Source organism: Carassius auratus, chromosome 9, assembly GCF_003368295.1.
Source record: "Carassius auratus strain Wakin chromosome 9, ASM336829v1, whole genome shotgun sequence".
Classification (NCBI taxonomy): domain Eukaryota; kingdom Metazoa; phylum Chordata; class Actinopteri; order Cypriniformes; family Cyprinidae; genus Carassius; species Carassius auratus.
Genome location: NC_039251.1, coordinates 3,038,478 through 3,060,504, shown reverse-complemented (window position 1 = coordinate 3,060,504; position 22,027 = coordinate 3,038,478). Strand labels below are relative to the sequence as shown.

The 22,027-nt window shown below is 38.6% G+C and overlaps 3 protein-coding genes across 6 annotated transcripts in view; 1 reads left to right on the top strand and 2 right to left on the bottom strand.

The window, feature by feature from the left end:
- LOC113109173 (NACHT, LRR and PYD domains-containing protein 12-like) overlaps positions 1-22,027 on the bottom strand; it is a 1,059,377-nt gene that overhangs the window by 398,761 nt on the left and 638,589 nt on the right.
- LOC113109178 (NACHT, LRR and PYD domains-containing protein 12-like) overlaps positions 1-22,027 on the bottom strand; it is a 365,574-nt gene that overhangs the window by 179,416 nt on the left and 164,131 nt on the right. The gene's annotated exons all lie outside the window — the stretch shown is intronic.
- LOC113109181 (NACHT, LRR and PYD domains-containing protein 3-like) overlaps positions 1-22,027 on the top strand; it is a 113,894-nt gene that overhangs the window by 83,536 nt on the left and 8,331 nt on the right. The window contains exons 4-9 of the mRNA XM_026272821.1: positions 6,460-6,573; positions 6,935-7,048; positions 7,150-8,946; positions 12,139-12,312; positions 17,139-17,312; positions 19,530-19,708. Coding sequence (XP_026128606.1) covers positions 6,460-6,573; positions 6,935-7,048; positions 7,150-8,946; positions 12,139-12,312; positions 17,139-17,312; positions 19,530-19,708 — 2,552 coding nt within the window. The remainder of the gene's footprint in view (positions 1-6,459; positions 6,574-6,934; positions 7,049-7,149; positions 8,947-12,138; positions 12,313-17,138; positions 17,313-19,529; positions 19,709-22,027) is intronic.

Here is a 22,027-nt window from a genome sequence, read left to right as displayed (position 1 = left end):
TCCCGCCCATCCAGGAGGAACCTGCAACCTTAACCAAAATAAGAGCAAAATAGGCAGGGCTGTAACAGTGATTTTCAAGGACAGAGTCAAGTCACCGGTGATCTTCATGAACAAAGGCAAGTCACCAGTGATCTTCATGAACAAATGCAAGTCACCAATGATCTTCAGGTACAACTGCAAGTCACAGATAATCTTCATGAACAAATGCCAGTCACCAATGATCTTCGCGAGCAGAATCAGGCCAGCACCGATCTTCTGGAGTCCAGTAAAGACACCAGGGGATTACCAGAGTTTCGTCGTCCCGTTGGTCCAGCTGCAAGGAGGTCTGCTCCGCCATGGGGGACTTCCGCCCTGACCACATGGTTGTGGTGGTCTTCTGCTTCGCCCTGGGGGGCTTCCGCTCTGACCACACGGTTGTGGTGGTCTTCCGCTCCGCGCTGGAGGACTCTGGCTTTGACCACACGGTTGTGGTGGTCTTCTTCTCCGCCTTGGGGGGCTTCATTCCTGACCATACGGCTGTGGTGGTCGTCTGCTCCACCATGGGGGGCTTCATGTTGTTTTTTGTTTTTGTGTTCACTCCTGTCCCTGTTTCCCTCTGTTAGTCTGGCCCTCCGTCCCTCCCCCTGAGCCTCCCTCCTGGTCTCTGTTTTGTGTCTGTCGTGGAGCGTCTGGGAGCCGCTCCGTAGAGGGGGGGTACTGTCACAGTGTCTGGGTTGTGTTCCCTGGGTTTCCACTAGGTGTCCTCCTTTCCCACGTTGTCTGGCACTTTATTTATTGTCTGTTCCCTTATTTGGTCACCTTCCTCCTTGTTTGAGTTAATTGATTATTCCCCACCTGTCTCCAGTTCCCTCATCACCTTCTGTGTATTTATACCCGGTCTGTCTGAGTATGTGTCACGGAGTCCTTGTCTAATGTTTGATGCTCTCTGTAGTCTTGCCCTTGCCGTGTGTTCGGTTCTGTTCTGTTCTGTTCTGTTTCATGTTGTTTGGATACTCTGGTTTTGACCCTGCCTGGACTGTTTACCCCTCTGGATTTTCCCTTAAATAAAACATCATACCTGCACTTGGATCTCTCCTTGTTTCCTGTATCACCGAACTTGACATCTAGTGTTTTATCATGAAGAACAGTTAGGCCCAATCCCAATTCTATTTTATACCCCTTCCCCTTGTCCCTTGAAACCGAGTGTTAAGGGGTAGGGGAGAAAATATTCCCCTAAGGATTGGGACACCACAACTATAACGTCACACGTCATCATTCGCCATCTAGCTCTTACAACACACACATATACTGGTGTGCATTAGAGCCTTTAATTATCGTTCTGTATTAATGACACACACACATATTGGAAATCGCGCAGCTCACACATCCAGGAGAAAATAAACTTGTCAACGCTGCCCCATGACTTTTATTAAATATAGTTTAAATACTGAATCGCTACATTATATTTTCCAGCAACATGAGGATACAATCGCTGTTTTTAAGTAAACTCACTCTAAAAAGATAAACGCACAGATGCGAATACACACAACTTCCATTTCTCTTTATCTCTCGAATAGGCAATATTTGACAAAATGGTTTAGCGATTTCTAATTATTTCGGGAATTAGCCCCCATCAGTGTCTACAGCAGTTATCGCCCTGATCAGACATATGCTGTGGCACTATCATGCAGTCTGAAATGATATGACGTTAGCAAATATTAGCGATTTTTAGCAAACATTTCTTTGAGTAACATGACCGTTAATATGAACTCACAATTGAATGTAACATAAAAAAATTATTACTTTTCGTTAAAATCTTTATTTATGCCAAAAAAGCTTACATTTATGTAGAGATGTTCTGATACCCTTTTTCTCTTCCCGATACCAATTCCGATACCTGGGCTCAGGGTATCGGCTGATACCGAGTACTGATCCGATACCTGGGTGTGTATCTGAAAATACAGCTGTATATACTACTAGCCCTGTGTACTAGTATGGTGAACAGTAATTTTATTATCTGACATGAATTTGACAGTAATAATATTTATTTTCTTAAGCGAAAAAGAACTTCAAATTCAGCCAAAAATCTAACACCGCAAACTAAAAAAAGGTATTTTAGTTTTACAATATAACTGTATAAAAACTGCAATAAGTCTAGGAATATAAAAAGTGATATATTAATCAGTTAATCTCTTTACAACAAAACAACTAAGAAACAAGCAACCGCCTAGGCATAATTATTATTATTAATAGAGACGTATTATTATTACTACATAGAGACATAGCTAAATCTACTGTAGGCTACAACAGTAGCTTAATTTACTCACGTTAAACCGAACATTTATTTTGATGGGTTGCCATGAAGATCTTTGAGTGTCTGTGTGTATGATATGACACCTTTCTCAAATGAAACTGTAAATTCTCATGAAGTGACGGTTTATGCGTTCGTGTCCTCACATAGTGACACACGGCAGAGACTATAAAACAGCGAGCTCCTGCGCATCTGCGCCCGTCACCCACAGAGATGTAGAATATGCAGGAGTAATATGTAAATAGTATTTTGCAGTTTAATATTCACAGACACTAGTATATATTCGGCTACAGTCTGGAGCCCTGCCCTAACACGGAAGCGACTGAACGCAGCTGCGGGTAACGAATATAGTCGCCCTAGTCCCTAGTCGCTGTTTCACTGTCTGGTTGGTCCAGTCTTAAATACTGCTAAAATACGGACCTACTGCTAACCACTGATCTATAATATAGAAGCGGCTTCACTGTCTGTTGGCAGTTTAGAACGTGATGAGCGATCCAGTCATATATAGATCAGTGCTGCTAACGCGTTTTCATTTCTTCTTCGCTGCTCTAAATGGGTTGCTTGTGGCAACACAGCACAACTTCCTGTGTTTGCTATGCATTCTGAGCAGCAAAGAAGAACCATGCAGTGGTTAGGCAAAGCTAGCGGTCATAATTAGGTCTTGTTTAAGAAAAGGGTATCGGATCGGTATATGAGTTCATGTACTTGCCGATGCCAGAATTTGTTGTGGTATCGGTGATATTTCCGATACTAGTATCGGAATCGGAACAACTCTACATGTATGTGTCTTTTTGTTCGGTGTAGCAGCCATGTTGTTGAGATAATTCATACCCCTTCGTTTGAAGTGTGGTCCCGAGAAATCTTCATTTGAAGGGCTATCTGGGCCTTTCCCTTACCCCTTCCCCTACAACCAAAAGAGAATCGAGACACCCCTACCCCTTCACGTGAACATGCGAAACGGAGGGGTAGAATTGGGATTGGGCCTTAATACCACACTTACCCAGAAGTGCAGCGATCACCGACAGCCAATGACAGAGCAAGATACAGAGCAGCGGGGAGGAGTTAACACAATATCAGCAATCTTGGCTTCTATTCGCTTTCTTCTTGTCGCTGCAAATCAGCACACAGGCAATTTGTATTGCAAGCTTCTTACGGGCTACCATTTTTATAATAATCCCAGTCTCACGTGAAAACTACGGTCCTGCACGCGTGATATCGCATTGTTTCCTTGTCACATCTCGCATGTGTTTGGTTGTGAAACGTATTTTGCGTGCCAGACACAGCTGTCGGCTAGGGCTGAACGATATATCGTTATCGTATCTATATCTAGATATGAACTTTCAAGATATTAATAGCGAAAAAAGCAACGATATAGATATCCCCTCTCCGCGCTCGCCCTGCATACAACTCTGGCAGTCACAACAAACATCAGTTTTTTACGAGTTCCCTTGACTGCACCGCTAAAACCAGCGCACACACACCAGGGACGTGGGAACTATATTGTGAGAGGGGGGCGGCGTTTCCATGGTGACGCGTCATTGCTTGTCACGTGACACACTGCAGCAGCAACAGCGCTGAATGAATGATGATCTGCTTTTATATCATTTTTCCTTTTTTATTCAGAATATTCACAAATGTGTTAGTTAAGGCATGAAATATCTGATATTCTGATTGTCAAATACATGCAAGTGGAAGTATATTGTTGTTTAAACACCTTTATAACGATCGCGTTAGTTTAGCTGTATGCGCGATGGGCACCGCCATGTTAGTTTGTGCCGCAGACACAGTTCAGAGAATCGGATCTGTTGGATTTACAACCCCTATGTTTCCAACACGTAAATTCATCCACTTCTCCACAAATACTTAAAAGTAAGTGGCTGGTTAACCCTTGAATAGAACATGTAAACACTGAAGTTACTTACACAATGTGTATCTGATATGAATAAAACGTGTAGAATTATAATGGAAAGTATTATTATTACCTCTTCCATAGACATCAGTGTGTATTTTAAACTCTAAATGTATTGTTTTTTAGTACTTATGTGAATTTACTTGTTTGAAAACTAAAATAAACAGTATGTGGTTGAAAAAGTTGCGACCTCTTCGTCTGGTGCGAATTATTTCAATGTGGATGTCTCGTGGTACAGTAGACGAGCTATGGGCCTTTCACACAGGATGCGGTATGCGCGGCGCTGCGCTATAAAACCCATTCATCTCAATGGCTTGCGCCGCATAAGGACGTTTTGTTGTTGGGTCGACCAAAGCGCAAGCGTAGCGGTGCGCATCATTTGCGTGCTTGCGCGCACGCCGCGGTCAAAGTTCAAAATAGTTCAACTTTTGCCATTGCGCTCTGTGACGATTACCAGCGCGACCAATAGAATCAGGGGATCCAAACAAGCACGGAAAACAAAATGGATGAACGGCTAGTACTGGGTGTGTCAGAATTCCCTGAGCTGTACGATACAAGTTTGAGGTTGTACCAACCGCCTCTTCTTCCTTGCTTCTCTCTTAATTCTCATCAGCAGGACTAGCTATATCGCTCACTTCTTACAACGGGACAGATACATTTTTGCTGCTGACCGAATGGAGGAACAACAGACTATGAAAGAGCTCCCGCTAAATGTTTTTAAAACTCCGCCTACGCCATAGCGCAGCACAGCGCAAATCGCGTTGTATCTGAAGGGCAACGCTGAACCCAGTGGCAAGCAGACTGCGTCCGTTGTGAAAGGCCCATTATGAGTTATGAAAAGGGCCATTGCAAGCTGAGAGTGACCGGCTTTTGTGGTGGAAATTGGCAGTAATACCCCCACCTTGCGCAGCTGTACCTGCGTGTCCCTGGGACATCAGTGCGGTCAGAGCGTGTCTTCTCAACAGCTGGACATATAGTGAATAAAAAAACGCTCTGCTCTGGACTCTGGACTTGTTTTCCTGTCCAATGAATTTGTAATGGCCTTATTTTGCGCCTTTTTGCTCATTACAATATGCCTACCTAGTGTCGGTTACGTTCAATAAAAAAACACACATGGCCTGTTCTCAAGTCCATTTAAAGTTTCATTTTTTTGAACAGTTTTTTTAAATGGATTTAAATCATTATTAAAAATAAACTTGGAGATTTTTGAATTGCCTAAATCATAAATGAAGCCTGCAGTGATGTTTTTCTTTTGTTATGGCAGCCGTCCCCTCTGCATATATATTTTTTCAAGAATGTTGCACTCCTGTTGCCGTTTGTTATTCTTCACGAAAGTTCATGCCAATAAATAAGAAATATTGCTGACTTTTTTTTTTTTTTTTTTTTTTTAGACATGGAAAATCTATTTTACAATCGATTCAATGAACACTTATGTCTTAAAAATCTAAAATGTTTTTTTCACAAAAGTGACAGCACTAGCTCTGAGCGCACCTGTCTCTGCCCCCCCCTCCCCCCCCAGCCCCCCCTGTTCCAACGTCTCTGTACAGACACAGCGGATAAATTAGAAAGAAAGAAATGAGTGCGGGAGATAATGCGGCCGGTGGCAGTGCAGAATCTGACTTGGTGCCAAAACATAAATCATCTTCCATAATTTGGAAGTATTTTGGATTCAGAAAAGACGATGTAAACCAGAGTGACGTGTTGTGCAGGTTGTACTTAGCAAAAGAACACGTAGTCATATTGTATCGATATCGAGATATCTGGCATGAAAATTGAGATATGAAATTTTGTCCATATCGTTCAGCCCTACTGTCGGCGATTCTTCCTATTGTAAAGTCATGCAGTGTGAAACCTTCTGTTGACGATTCATCGTGCAGTATGAACACCGCAGTGACTGAATGCTGGCCAACATAGTCATGCAGTGTGAAAAGAACAGTGACCTGACTTCTTTGAAAATCGTGCAGTCTGAACTCGGCTTTAGGCTCGATTTGCTCACACACAAGCTGCTCGGTTTCATGACTGTATGACTGAGAGTGCGGGTCAGAAAACCTCACAGCATTGCTAAGAGTTTGTTTATTAGTGGAAGACAAACTGTCTTCTGCTGGCAAACCATTCACACATGTGGAGAAGGCGTCCGGATCAGATGATCATGATGTAAATGTGTTTTGGCGTCACATCTGACTGATGCTGCAGACACTCACTTTCTGTCATCATCACTGTTTACAGCAAAAGAGTGTGATATTTCTGTGTGTTTTCTCAGGATCTGCAGTCAGAGATCTTCATCTCCTGATCACAGCTGTGTGTCTCTGAAGAGTGACAGATCCATGCGTGATCCTCCTAAACTCAATGATGAAGCAGTGACCTCTGACCCCAGGTGAGGATAATCGTCTGGTGATGATTGAACTGTTTTATGTGAGTCAGAAACACACTCAATACACACAGACACTCGACACAATGAGCACACGAGGTCCTACATTAACAAACTTCAGGAGCGCAATGAAAATGTGATAATAATCTTTAGAAATGGTAAACATGGTGTAGAAATAACATTGGAAAAAACACATTGATTAAAAACACATGCATATTCGTACACATTTACAAGTATCAAGGATTTACAAGGATTTTAAATTAAAATTAAGATTTTAATAAAAATAGATTTTATTTATTTATTTATTGGATAAAACAGACTTTAGAATAATTATAATCATAAAGGATTAAATCTTTTTTTGTTATAGTTCGGTTCATCAGAAGAGATCAGAAGCAGAGTCCAGCTGTGTGTCTGTGAGGAGTGATGTGTCTATGAAAGAGTCATTAGATTATAAGAGTGAAGATACAAAGACTGATCTCAGGTCTGATTTTTCTGTAAACGAATATTTGATTATGATACAGAACACATACAATACACTGTGCTCATTAGCTTATTTATTAATGCAGTATGTTAATTTTCCAGGCGTGAAGTCCTCAACAGGTTTAGATCAAATCTGCTGAAGAAGTTTGAGCATCTGTATGAGGGAACAGCAACACAGAGAAACCCAACACTCCTGAATGAGATCTACACAGAGCTCTACATCACAGAGAGTGAGAGTGGAGAGATCAGTAATGAACATGAGGTGAGACAGATTGAGACACAATCCAGGAGAGCAGCAACAGAGGACACAGCCATCAAATGCAGTGACATCTTTAGACCTTTACCTGGACAAGACAAAGCCATCAGAACTGTGCTGACAAAGGGAGTCGCTGGCATCGGAAAAACAGTCTCTGTGCAGAAGCTGATCCTGGACTGGACTGAAGGGAAAGAGAATCAGGACGTCCAGTTCATATTTCCACTTCCTTTCAGAGAAATCAACCTGATGAAGGACAAAACACTCAGTCTTTCAGATCTTCTTCATGTCTTTTTCCCTGAAACTAAAGAAATGGAAATATCCAGTGATGAATATAAAGTGTTGTTCATCTTTGATGGTCTGGATGAGTGTCGTCTGTCTCTGGATTTTAAGAGTAAAGTGAAACTGTGTAATATATCTGAACCAGCCTCAGTGGACGAGTTGCTGATGAACCTCATTGTGGGGAATCTGCTTCCTTCTGCTCTCATCTGGATCACCTCCAGACCAGCAGCAGCTGATCTCATCCCCTCTGAGTGTGTCCATCGAGTGACAGAGGTACGAGGCTTCAATGAGCCACAGAAGGAGGAATACTTCAGGAAGAGAATCAGTGATCAGAGTCTGGCCGACAGGATCATCTCACACCTGAAGTCATCAAGGAGCCTCTACATCATGTGCCACATCCCAGTGTTCTGCTGGATCTCAGCCGCTGTTCTGGAGAAGATGTTGAGTCGAGCAGAGAGAGGAGAGATTCCCAAGACTCTCACTCAGATGTACACACACTTCCTGATCCTTCAGACCAACATCAAACATGAGAAGGACTATGAGAAGAAGGTGACAGATCAAGACATGATCCTCAAACTGGGGAAAGTGGCTTTTGAGCAGCTAGTGAAAGGAAACCTGATCTTCTATGAGGAAGACCTGAGAGAGTGTGGCATTGATGTGACAGAAGCATCAGTGTACTCAGGATTGTGCACTCAGATCTTCAGAGAGGAGTTGGGCTTGTATCAGGGGAAAGTCTTCTGCTTTGTTCATCTGAGCATTCAGGAACATCTAGCAGCTCTATATGTGCACCTCTCCTGGACAAACCACAACAGAAATGTGTTTGACCAGAGTTTGTGGTCTAAAGTGAAGAAACAGTTTCAACTCAGTTCATCAGAACATGTTTCATTATCTGAGCTGCATCAGAGAGCGGTGAAAGAGGCTCTTCAGAGTAAAAATGGACATCTTGATCTTTTCCTGCGGTTCCTTCTGGGTTTGTCAGTGGAGTCTCATCAGATTCTCCTACAACAAATAATGACACTAAAAAGAAGCAGCTCTGACAGCAATGAGGAAACAGTTGAGTTCATCAAGAAGAAGATTAGGACCATTGACTCTCCAGAGAAATCAATCAATCTGTTCCACTGTCTGAATGAACTGGGTGATCGTTCACTAGTGAAGGAAATACAACAGTATCTGGAATCTGGAAGAATAAAGGAAGTCAATCTCTCTTCATCTCAGTGGTCAGCTGTAGTTTTTGTGTTGTTGACATCAGAAGAGGAACTGAATCAGTTTCATCTTGATAAATTTGTTGAAGGAAAAGATAAAGCTGAAAATATGAAAGTTCTTCAGAAGCTGCTGCCTGTGATTAAAGAATCCAGATCAGTTCAGTAAGTATCACTGAGAACAATCACTTCACTGTTAATACATAAAGAAAATCACAGTTAAAGCTCATAAATCTTCAGTGCTGCAGATGTTGTCCAGAGTTAAGTGGTCAGCATTTAGACGTGTTTTATATCAAATCAGTGACACTTTTAGATTCATAGACAGGGAAGTGGCATATGAATAAATCATTTATTTATTCATATATTATTTTAAAAAAGGAATTAAAGTAATTGTCATTTTTAAAGGAAATATAAACTGCCTCAGTTTTTTATTGTGTACCATTCTAAAGGGGTTTTTCCTGGGTCAGAATTGGTCTTCGGTGGTGGCTGGCCGACATGGTCATCCACACACAGCAAAGAGTACCCTAGTACCTACCAGTGTTAATTTCGTTGACTAAATATTTTCGTCATTATTTTCGTCACGAATATATTTTTGCGGACGAAAACTAAACGAAAACTAAAAAATAAGGCACTGATGGAGACTAAAACTATGACTAAATTGATTGACATTATCGTCAACGAATAAAGGACGAGACGAAAATAGACTGTGACGAAAATCAAATCAGCAGACGGGAGAGATTCGAGGAATGAACAAAAGAACCGGCAAAACGGAATAGGCGAGACTGCATGAGAGAAGAGAACCAATCCGAGCCTGACTTATTGAGACGTGAAGCGAAGGTTTTCAGTTTTTAAATGAGCTCCCGGGAAGACAGCATTCGAAGAGGTGATGTCTAAAAGAGCGACAAAATATCCACAGCTCACTACACGTTTGACGACGAAGATGTTGTAGATGTTGTAGCATTAAATATTACGAACTGAAAAGTACTTTAAAATAGCCCCTTCTTCAAGTTAGATGAGAGCACAATACTAATACGTAATATTATGATACATATATTTGATGAATACTAATGTTTAGTATATTTTATAATGTTCTACTTGTTGACAATATCACAAATATTTCTATATTAGTCATGTGAAACGTGAATGTTCACATCCTATCATTATACATACTAATCTAGCAGTATTGTAGTATTTAAAACATACAATATTGCTAGACAAATGAATACCTTATAAAATCTTGTTACTTTTTTTATCCACCCATTTACTTTAAATGTATGCACTCCTTGTTCAGCTCAGCTGTAAGCTTTAAAGTCCTGGACCTAACTTTATTTTTCTTTTATTGATGGTCGACTAAAATACCAAGCAATTTTAGTCGACTAATATAAGACTAAAATTAAAACAAATCAGATGACTAAAACTTGACTAAAATTAAAAAGAATTAAAAAATTTTTTGTCAAAATTAACACTGGTACCTACATGATCCACAAGCCCAATATTGACAATACATGTTAAATTTAAAATAAATACAAAGAAACTAGGGGTGGCACGGTTCAACGGTACGGTTTGTTTCACGGTTTTAGAGTCACGGTTTTCGGGAACAGTTCGGTATGTGCTATGTTTATGGAAAAACTATACTTTCTAATAATTTTTTTTTAAAAGTTATTCTACTACAAGCAACAGCACAAATAAATACAATAGATTAAAGATACAAACAGTGATTACATTTTTTTTTGGACAGGTCTAGCATAAGTTTTTAGATACAGAAATTGAATAAAGTAATCAAATGTAAAACAGCATTGCATATTGGACTGTATAAATTAAAGATTGTTCTTTATTAAAGTTATAAAAGCTTTTTAATCAAGAACAGTGAGTGATTTATTTGTTGTTGCTGTTTGATTTATATAAAGACTGTCACTTTAAGAGAATGCACTGATACAACAGGCATACGTTCAGCTGGCTATGTCTGCTGTAGGATAAGACGGCATTTTGACAATTTTTTGTGTGAATTTGTCCATTTAAATGCAATAGCTACTTCAGAGAGATCTTAATATTTGCGTGCGTTCTGAGGCGCGGGTTTGCGCGGAGCACATGCACAATTCTTCTCACTGCGCACGTGAGCTTGTGTCCTTTGGCTCTTTTCTCACTATTGTTTTAATGTCTGGGAATCCAGAATGTGCATCCATCTATAGAAACATAGTTGAACCCAGTTTGTTTTACGTGCTATATATAGCAAACCATATTACAGATGCTTTGTCAAATTTAAATTGAACCACGGTCCCATAATCATATCAACTGAAAACGTAGCGTTAAAAAGGTGAAATATTGTTATTTTTTACCATATAAAATTGAATAAAATTAGCAGCTAGCAACAGCTTTCTTTGTGCTCGTAACGTTAACAAGGTGTAAAAGTGTTATTTCTTACCATATAAAATTAGCAGCTAGCTAGCAACAGCTATCTTTGTGCTTTCATCTAGTTTCATCTCACTCCAGTCTAACATTAAACTAAATGGTTATAGGTAATTAACTGCACATTGTCTTAGGCCTATACTTTACTATTATACTCTTGCTAAATGGGGGTAAGCACACTTACTTTCTCATTTCATGATTTTTTTTGCGTTTATTTAAAGTTATGTCAGCTGCGTGTGCGGAATGCTTGTCACAAGTTGTAAGAGAAGATAAGGCAACTTTTTTTTGACTGCAATTCACACCCAGCGGTAATTCAGCCAAAAATATTTTCCAAATGCACCACGTGAAACATGGATTCGGTCTTCCGACCTTAGGATCAGTTGATTTTGATGCGAGGAGAGAACAAAGACAGAACTGAAGAAAGAGAGTGTCCGCGCGGGGGAGGGGCGCGGTGCCCGTTCTCTCCGTCACTCCGTCAGTAGCCTGCTTCACTCACAAAACCCAATTACAGATCAAATATGGCTTTGGCGGGACAAAAAAAATAGTTTTTGGCGGCCGCCAAAAAATGTTCAATGTAGGAAAAACCCTGTTCTCTGAGATCCACTTATAATGTTGTCAAGCTGATCATTACCCAAGCTGTTGTTTCGTCAGACTGCCTTCAATAAAAGCAGCGACTCAGTTTTGTGTTCTGAAACTTACAGGATGTTTTTATAGTACATTGTCCTCTTATGTCAAAAGATCATGAACCCTTTAGACTACTCTTGTGTAACAAAGTAATATTATTTATCTTAAATCAGACTGTTTTTGTTCTGTGACATTTTAGATCTCAGTCCAGTGATCCATCAAACATGTTTATTTGTGATTTGTGTTTGTTCTTTCTCTTTACTAATGGATTCACTGCTAAACTGATCTGATCTGAGAGAGTGAAGAGTGTGTCATTGTTCTCTACAGGTTGAGAGATTGTGACGTCACAGATGAAGGTTGTTCTACTCTGGCTTCAGCTCTGAGATCAAACCCCTCACACCTGAGAGAACTGGATCTGACTGGGAATAAAATAAGAGATTCAGGACTGAAGCTTCTCTGTGCTGGACTGAAGGATCCTCACTGTAAACTGGAGAAACTGCGGTAAGATTATATATGACACACTGTAAATATTTGTGAAGTGAAAAACAAATCAGCCAGAAAGCCAGAAAACACAATAGTTGTATCAAGAGACAGAGATACAGAAAGTAAAACATTGTGTGTCTTTGTTTCTTGTTCATGTGTGGACTTCTGTGTTCATGTTAAAGCTGTTTCTGCATTAGCAACACCTTTAAATGGATTCTGTTACACTAAGTGCTAATAGCTCATTTTGTTAGCAAAGGCTTGACTGTTGGCAGACAAAATTACTAAAGAAACCAGTCAGATAAGTGAGAGAGTAAGAACAGTGGGCTTTTGAGGAGACCGACCCGAGTTCAAATCTGCATTTCTTCTCATTTACTCCAGTGTATATGAGCTCAGAGAGTTATATTAAAGAAAACATAAGAAAATATTCAAAACATGGAAATAACACATCTAACATGTGTATAATTAAATATATATGTGGTGTCCTCGTGTTGATCAGATGTTCTGGAGAATCAATCACATGCAGCTCATATTGTTCCCAAACTCAGAAGCTTGAGTCTCTTCCTGCAGCTTCAAGAACAGCTTTACTGATCAGCAGCTTCAGTGTGATTAGGAGCAGGTGTAGGGGGCTTTAGGAAGAGACACAAGGAAGGACACTAGAAGACACCATCTGTTTATAATCAACAGAATCAGAGAAAGAATATGTTATTACCTACTGTTTTTTAAAGCACTGCAGTACATTGAGGTGTGAGTACTATCTGCAAGTATGAATAATATCTCAGTGTAGGAGATCTCAGGTTCTGATATCCTTGAGTGATGGAGAAACACACACACACACACACACACACTCACTCACTCACACACTCTCTCTCTCTCTCTCTCTCTCTCTCTCTCTCTCTCACACACACACACACACACCACTACTCTGTACATTAATACAGATCAATATAAAGCTCAGCTGTGAAATGAATAGTGTGAGTTAATATAAGACAGACTATTTGCAGGGATGTGATTTTCGTGTCAGAGTTTGTATAGACTGTAGTGTGACGCGCTCCATGTCTGCTGTTACTGTACTGTTTCTGGGTTTGATTCACTGTTAGTGCTGCACTTGGTTTGAGACGCTTTAATTTGCATTTGGGAACACAACATTCATCATTAGAAACATTTATAAATCTGTTGTTGTTTACAAAGAAGTTTAGTGTCACACAATCATTCAGAAATCATTCAGATTTTCTTCTCAAGAAACATTTCTGATTATTATCAATGTTAAAAACAATATATTGATAAATGCAAATAAATGCTGTTCATTAAACTTTATATTTATCAAAAAATAAAGTGCATCATCATTTCCACACAAAATATGAAGTAGCAAAATGTTCAACATTGATAATAATCAGAAATGTTTCTTGAGATTAAAATAAATTGTAATGATTTCTAAAAGATCATGTGACACTGAATACTGGAATAATAATGAAGAACATTCTGCTTTGCAGAATCACATGAATAACATCATATTTTATATTAAAATTGAAAACTTTTCTTGTATTTGTAATAATATTTCACAATATTTATTTTATTTTACTTTATATTAATTAAATTCAGCCTTGATGAGCAGAAGATAGTTTGTAGCTCTGCCACATAAGAGGTATACGTTTATAAAGCTGTTGATTAAATCTTAATCTGATTGTTGATGTGGCACAGCTGTTATTTATGTTTCTTTGTTTGTATTCCCCGTTGAGAACTGTGGACTCTGTTTCTTCTCGCGAGAGTTCGCTCATGACGCGGGAATCCACGTGACGTCACCTGGATCAGCTGAGTAATATGATAAAAGAAGCCGGTTAGCGGCGTTCAAGAGCGTTACTCTATGTGCTCACTTTAGGATTTAGCGATCGATCGCCTGATCCTTATTACCTGTTGTACAGGGGCGATTCTAGGATTTTTTTCAACTGGGGGGCACAAGAGGGGCCACGATTAATACAGAGGGCCCCATCTTGTGTTGTTTGAACTGTATATCCAAATCATTTCAAGAGTTCAGTAACCTTTAAAATCAGTAATAAACAGTGATAGATACCCTATTATATTTTAATAGCAGTTATTCACTGCTCTAAATCAAAACAAATACAATTTGTATTAACTTTTCACTTTACAAAAGTGAAAGAAAAACTGTGATAAATAAAATAATCCAATGTATGAATAGTGTACAACTCACAAATAATAATAATAATATAATTTATTTATAATAGCCTTATAATATATATATATATATATATATATATATATATATATATATATATATATATATATATATATATATATATATATATATATATATATAATAGCCTTATTTATATAAATTCTGAATTGTAGTATTAGTTATTTATTTAGCTATTTAATCATGCATTAAATATTTATGTATGATTTTTTTAATTTGAGAATGTTTCTGGGTGTCATCAAATTACGTTTTGTCAATAACTTCTGTGAAGGGAGGGAGAGAGTGCTAGAGAGAGAGAATTCCAGGGTGCAGACAGCAATCGCGGAGCACCATGGTGATTTAGAACGCCAACTGAATTTATTTCAATAATGACTTTATTAGAATTGCAATTATACTTTTTTTAAACCATTGCTTTAAATAGCGTTGTTGCCTATATCGGCGCGTTCAGACGAAAAATAAGTAAATCGTAACGCAGTAAACCCCTTTTACATTCAGCATCAGAGGAGCATAGTAAATATAATGATTAGCATCTTGGTCTGCTCTAGGAGATAACATCGTCATTGAACCTGGTCTTTCTAACACCGAAAGACGTTAACGTTAGTACCAAACACTTCTTGCACTGCAACAACTCGCTAATCGAAAAACATAAACTATTTAAAATAGATCAACATACCGTGTGCTTTTTTTCGTTGGAAAACAGCAGCTCGCTATTCTTGTTCCTCGTTGAGAAGCATCGCGACGCAATCATGAGTTATTTACTAAACTGAAAGATTATGATTTGAATTTGTGAGTGACAGACAAGTATAAGGGTGGGGGCACACTGGGGGGCCAATCAGTTTTCAGGAGGGGCCAGTGGCCCCATGGCCCCTCCCCTGGCTGCGCCACTGCTGCTGTATTTTGCTGTGACTTTGAGTTGCTTCCTCGTGGTCGTGGAAGTAACCGCCGCCATTGGATTATTTTACCGAGGACTTCCTCACAGGACTTCGCTCTTCTCAACGTGCTCCCGGACCGGTGATGATGAGCCGAACACACACACACACACACACACACACTCGCACACTCACTCGCACACACACACAACATTGGACTTCCAAGGACATTACTCACTCACCCTCACTACATTTATTGTATATATTGTGTATATCTAGTATTTTTTTCTCTTCTGTCTTCTTGTATAATACACGCTGGGTTGGCCTTCATTCTTTATTGCGGTGGTTATTTATAGTTCCTGTATTCCTTCAAACCCCACTATTAAGAGGTAACCGAAAAGTTTATTTGTGTAGCCAGCTTATTTTAGGCCGAGCGTTACAAGCAGTGTTGTGCAAATTACTTCCAAACTGTAAAACATTATAGATTACTTGTTACTGTCATTTAAAAGTAATTCCTTCCATTACAATATTACTGTCCCGGAATTGTAATGCGTTACATGACTCCAGTATTACTTTTGAGTTACTTTCACCAAAATAACTACAGAAATAGAAGTTAACGTTCTGAAATGTCAAAATGTACTGCAGAGTATTTTAGCTCCAGTAGAGGAGTAACATAATGACTGTGGGCGATCCAGACTACTAACAATAGAGCTTATAATCGACAAAGTGAAGGATCAAGACAACACAAGACAGGATGACAGCCAGAATCACAAACGATCCAAGTCTGGTACAAGTATGGTAGAGGTAAAGAGATTATCTGGCAATATCTGTTGATTGCTTGGGTCTATTCATATTAGACTCAACAGGACTATATGTAAACTCTAATGCCATATACAATTGTAAAATGACAAGATGCGCACACATCCATCTCGTGAATGTACAGTCTTCTGCTATCTTCACTCATTAGCCTCTTTTCCACTGTCCAGTGTGAGCCGAGGCTAACAGCGAGCCGGACGGAGCTAATAGCCTCGGACCTCGAGCACAGAGGACGAGATCATTCTGTGTCATGACAGTATCCTCACACACTCCTGTAAACCCCGTCCTAAACACACCTTCACTGGACTACGTCACACAATACAGAGTTACACCAGCGAGAGAGAGATGAATGAAAAAACATCACTAAACAAATATATCAGAAGCTGACGTTTAGTCTTTATTTCCAAACGTGGACACCACACGCAGCTATTGACTGACCACAAACAGGAAATGGAACTAATTTTCTGCATCTTTGATTCGTTCATGTCTCGCGCTCTTGCTGTTTTATTCTTTTCTCTTCTCTTTGAACAATCCAATTTTGGGTTAAAAGTGTGTTGTAAACCGTTACTGAACATGTACGGAGTGAAATATTACTGAAAATTGATAAGTAATGCCTTACACTACTGTGTTACAGCTAAAAGTAATATGTTATTGTAATCTGTTACTCCCAACACTGGTTACAATTTATTTCAAAATCATTAATAATTGTAATGTTTCCAATCACATGCCTTTATTTGGTAAAAAATCCTGACAGAGTAATAAAGAATTTTCATATTATTTTGAATGAGGCTTTAAATGATTTATGATCATGTTTTTTTTTTTTCTTTTACATTTTAAATCTCAGTCCTATGATTCATCACACATTGATTTGTTGTTTCTCTTTACTAATGGATTCACAGCTAAACTGATCTGATCTGAGAGAGTGAAGAGTGTGTCATTGTTCTCTACAGGTTGAGAGATTGTGGCGTCACAGATGAAGGTTGTTCTGCTCTGACTTCAGCTCTGAGATCAAACCCCTCACACCTGAGAGGACTGAGTCTGTCTTGGAATAAAATAAGAGATTTGGGAGTGAAACGTCTCTGTGCTGTACTGGAGGATCCTCGCTGTAAACTGGAGAAACTGGGGTAAGATCACTCAAATATATTACTAAATATTTGAATAATTATAATAATACTAGATATTACTGAATTCATGGCGAATATAACAAACCTAATGCATTAGTGTCACATAGAAATGCACTTGACATTAAAGCATTGATTTTGAGCTAGAATGCAGGAAATCTATTGATAAATAATTTCTGTCATCATTTCCTCACCCTCATGTCATTACAAACCTGTATGACTTAGTTTCTTCTGTAGAACACAACAGATATTTTGTAGAACGTGACCAAACCATTTTGGTTACCCTTGATTTCTGTATGGACAAAAACTTCTTGAATTTCTGAAATTATCTTCTTTTATATTCCACAGAAGAAAGAAATTCAAACAGGTTTGAAAGGACACAATGTTGAGAAAATGAAAATTTTAATTTTTGGGTGAACTATCCATTAAGAACTTATTTACTGGTAATATTTAATATTTAAGTTATTTATAATAAATACATCTCTATTGTACAGTGTTAATAACTGCAAGTTAAATTACTATGGTGATGAATTTACAAGTCTATGTTTTGTCATTTTCTAATTGACCTCGTCATGAAGTTTAGATTGTGGTGTGTGTTTTCAGCCAGCATCACTACAGAAGCTTTAATGTTCTCATATCACAAGACTGTAAAACACAATTCTGTGTCACATCTGAATGGATCAAGACACTTGTGTTGTTGATCACTTTACTCCTGATGACCAGTACATCCCTGTCTGTGGGTCACAAGTCAGACTCTCTGACCATTAGACCACGACTGCCCCATATACAAAGCTGCCAACTCTCACACATTCAGGGTGAGACTCACGCAATTGACCCAATTCTCACGCTCTCACACCCCCATATTCTCACGCAGACTCGTGCAGCAGTGAGGGGAAAAAAATGTGCCTCATGATCTCACAAATCAATGCGCAGAGAGACCAGACAGAAAGTATAGTGAGTTTTTTGTGACAATTGTGAGGGAAATACACAATTAATTCCCATGAACTGTGTAGTCAGCCGTTCACCCTCCCATCCACGGACCACCACTGTATAAACTCTGGCCAGCCCTAGGATGGTTTGTGGTAGGCACTATTAATTTAAATGCAGAATGTAAATTCACAATAGTTTAAGTGAAAAAAAAAGCCACCAAGAAAGATTTGCAGATATTTGCTCCACCAGAGTAGCTGCCCTTTGCCATCCCCCGTCCAATCAATACACAGAGTGTGCGCATACATCACGTGATGGTCTAGACTAGTGCGCATACGCATTTATAATGTGCTCTTTCACTGCAAATTTAGAACTATAACATTTTTCAAGATATGGGGCAGAAAATGAATAGATCTACATAATTTATATAATTTCAAATGGTTACTATCGCATGAAGAGTGACGTTTTTCTCCAAAAGTCAGCAAATAATTACAATTGTGATAATGATTTTATACAACAGTTCAATAAACAAGAAGTTAATATCAAGAGACTTATGTTTTAGACAACATATTCCCTGTTTCTGCTCTATTTCTAAAAACAAAAATCATTACAAACACAGCACTGTTTTGCATCTCTGAGCAACATGAAAGTGATTCGTTCCTGAATGAATCAACAGTTTAAATGATTCGGTTCAATCGCAATGACTCACTTATTAACAGTGACTCGCTGCCAGCTACTGGCAGTTGTAATTTCACATTTAAAGTACTCTTTTCCCTTTTAAACAATTTCACAAGTTCACATCTACATATATTAATTCAGTAAAGTTATGTGTGTTTGGCGTGCTGTCCGGGTGGAGGGCTCCGAGCTTGGGATGTGGCCCGAACCCAGAGTACTCCCCCCGGTTGTGGTAAGAGTAGATTTAAGTTCTTTTCGGGGTTATCAGGAGAAAGTGACTCATAACGCGTATAAGCGTTAACCGACTCAAGAGGGTTGAACAGAACCCTTCATTTTTAGGTAAACTGTAAATCATAATTAGAGTTTCTCCAGACAGATCTGTGCTTATATCACTATGAAACAATATCTCACATTCAGCTCTGTGTGTCTGTTCAGTCCTGAAGCACATGACAGTTTCAAACAGCAGCATTGAGCATCAACATGCAGAAATCTCAGTCTATCAGCAGCAGTTTGTGGCAATGCTTGTCATTATATCTCCTCTCCTGCTCTGAGACCAGAGTCAATAACAAACTACACACACTTCAACTACAATTAACACTGTGTCATTGTTCTCTACAGGTTGAGTGATTGTGGCGTCACAGATGAAGGTTGTTCTGCTCTGGCTTCAGCTCTGAGATCAAACCCCTCACACCTGAGATACCTGAATCTGACTCTGAATAATCTAGGACCATCAGAAGTGAAGTTACTCTCTGATCTGAAAGATGATCCACATTATAAACTGGAGACATTATACTGCTGTGAGTATATTATTATTTAAATCTTTTAAAATGGCCAAAGTTTAGTAACAGACATATTTGGAGAATATAAGATAATAATTCAGCTCCACTTTAGTTTCTGTTCTTTAAACTGTTTAATTCTGTGATGATCTATGAATATATGAATATGTTCATCTCCTCCAGTGTCTCTGTGTGTAAATGATAAAGAGAGAGTTGTTGATCATTCACTGTTATTAATCTATGATCAGTTGTTCATCAGATCAGAGTATGTGAGCGGAGTGGAGCGTCAACAATTTCTCCTCCGCGCTCCGATCATTTAATTATCACTCCGCTCCGCTCCACTCCACACTCACTGATATCAGAAACACCGCTCCACCTTCACTCCACGTCTAAAGTGAAAAAGTGAAAGTGAAGTGACATTCAGCCAAGTATGGTGACCCATACTCAGAATTTGTGCTCTGCATTTAACCCATCCGAAATGCACACACACAGAGCAGTAAACACACACACACACACTGTGAGCACACACCCGGAGCAGTGGGCAGCCATTTATGCTGCGGCGCCCGGGGAGCATTTGGGGGTTCGATGCCTTGCTCAAGGGCACCTAAGTCGTGGTATTGAAGGTGGAGAGAGAGCTGTTCATGCACTCCCCCCACCCACAATTCCGTCCGGCCCGAGACTAGAACCCACAACCCTTCGATTGGGAGTCCAACCCTCTAACCATTAGGCCACGACTTCCCCCATAGACTTCCCCCATAGTTCCCCCATAAAGTATTTCAGTATGTGTGAAATTACACACTTCAACTTCTGTTCATAACCTATATTAAACAATAAATAAATAAACACATGGAGAGACTTAAAGTGGTTTACTGGAACACTAGTGTGCAAACTTTGGGACAAAAAAATCAGCCCTTGACTTTATCCAGACCGGCCCACTATGCATGTAAACACACACACACACACACACACACACACACACACACACACACACACACACTACATGTCTATAAATACATTAATCTGCATGTAAAATGACTGATTAGAATGTATTACTATCAAAACCAAGAAAAAACTATTAAAAAATAATGAACAAAGAAAATGCAAATGGTTTTATCAGGCTTTATTTTAAATATCTAAAGGTCTTATTTAATGTGCTTTTTATTATTCTAATAGAAATATTAATGCTTAGGGTACACACTTTCTGCTGTAACTATTTCATGTGCTGCAACATAACACTTTTTATATATATATATATATATATATATATATATATATATATATATATATAATATATTAATTTAAACAAATTACCTCGGACTGGTGGGCTGCTTATAGTAGGCTAGTATTAAGACCACTGATCTACTGCAAACGTGATTTATAAAGACCACTGATCTACAATAAAATAAAATAGTAATTGAGACAAAGAACATTGTGCAGTGATTTATTTTAAATTTTTCCTAACATAATCAAAGGCCTTTAAAAATCCTTGAAGTAGACTGGCTTATATGTTCAAATGCAGAGCTCGAGGTAAGGGTTCAAAACTGTACTTGCCCTGCCAAAAATAAATACATAAATAAAAATGAAATTGCTATTGTTTTCTTTGTAAATAAACTGCAATCTCATTTCACAATTTCAATTTCAATACCACAATAAAAGACTAACTATTAAGTTCAAACATTAATGAAGACAAGTGAACAGTCAGTAATAAAATAAGAAAGAATTATCATAAATAGCAACGTTTGCAGGTACAGATATTGCATAATAAAGTGTAAAATACTTCACTTAACACACACACACACATACATATGCATATACACATACATACATACATACATATCCTTGTTAAAGCTGTTAGTCAAGAGCAGTGAGTTATTTCTCTCTGTCTTTTGTTCACATTAATGACACAGACCGACAGTAGGTATAAGGCTTCTGCCTGGCACTTTAAGGGATTTTTTTCTCAATTGATTACAAATTGAAATAATGTATCTCACATAAATGCTATAAATTTACAGAGACATAGAGCATCAGCTGGTTTTATTAAAGGTTAAAAATAACTAGTTATAAATATAATGCAGTTTTCATTATAATAACTATTATTTAATGACAGTTGAAAATATAATAAATATGTACTATAGTGCACATATTAAGCAAAAAACTCCTTTCTTGTGGCTATTTCTCAACTAACCTGCTATGGTTTTTAAATGGCTTTCTTGAGGTAAATGTAACATTCTGTGACATAATTGTTCTCCTGCCATTTTGACTGATGAATGATTGATCTATATTATTTATGAGGCATATATACATTTAGGGAAGTTGTGCTGTATCTTTAAACAGAAAGTA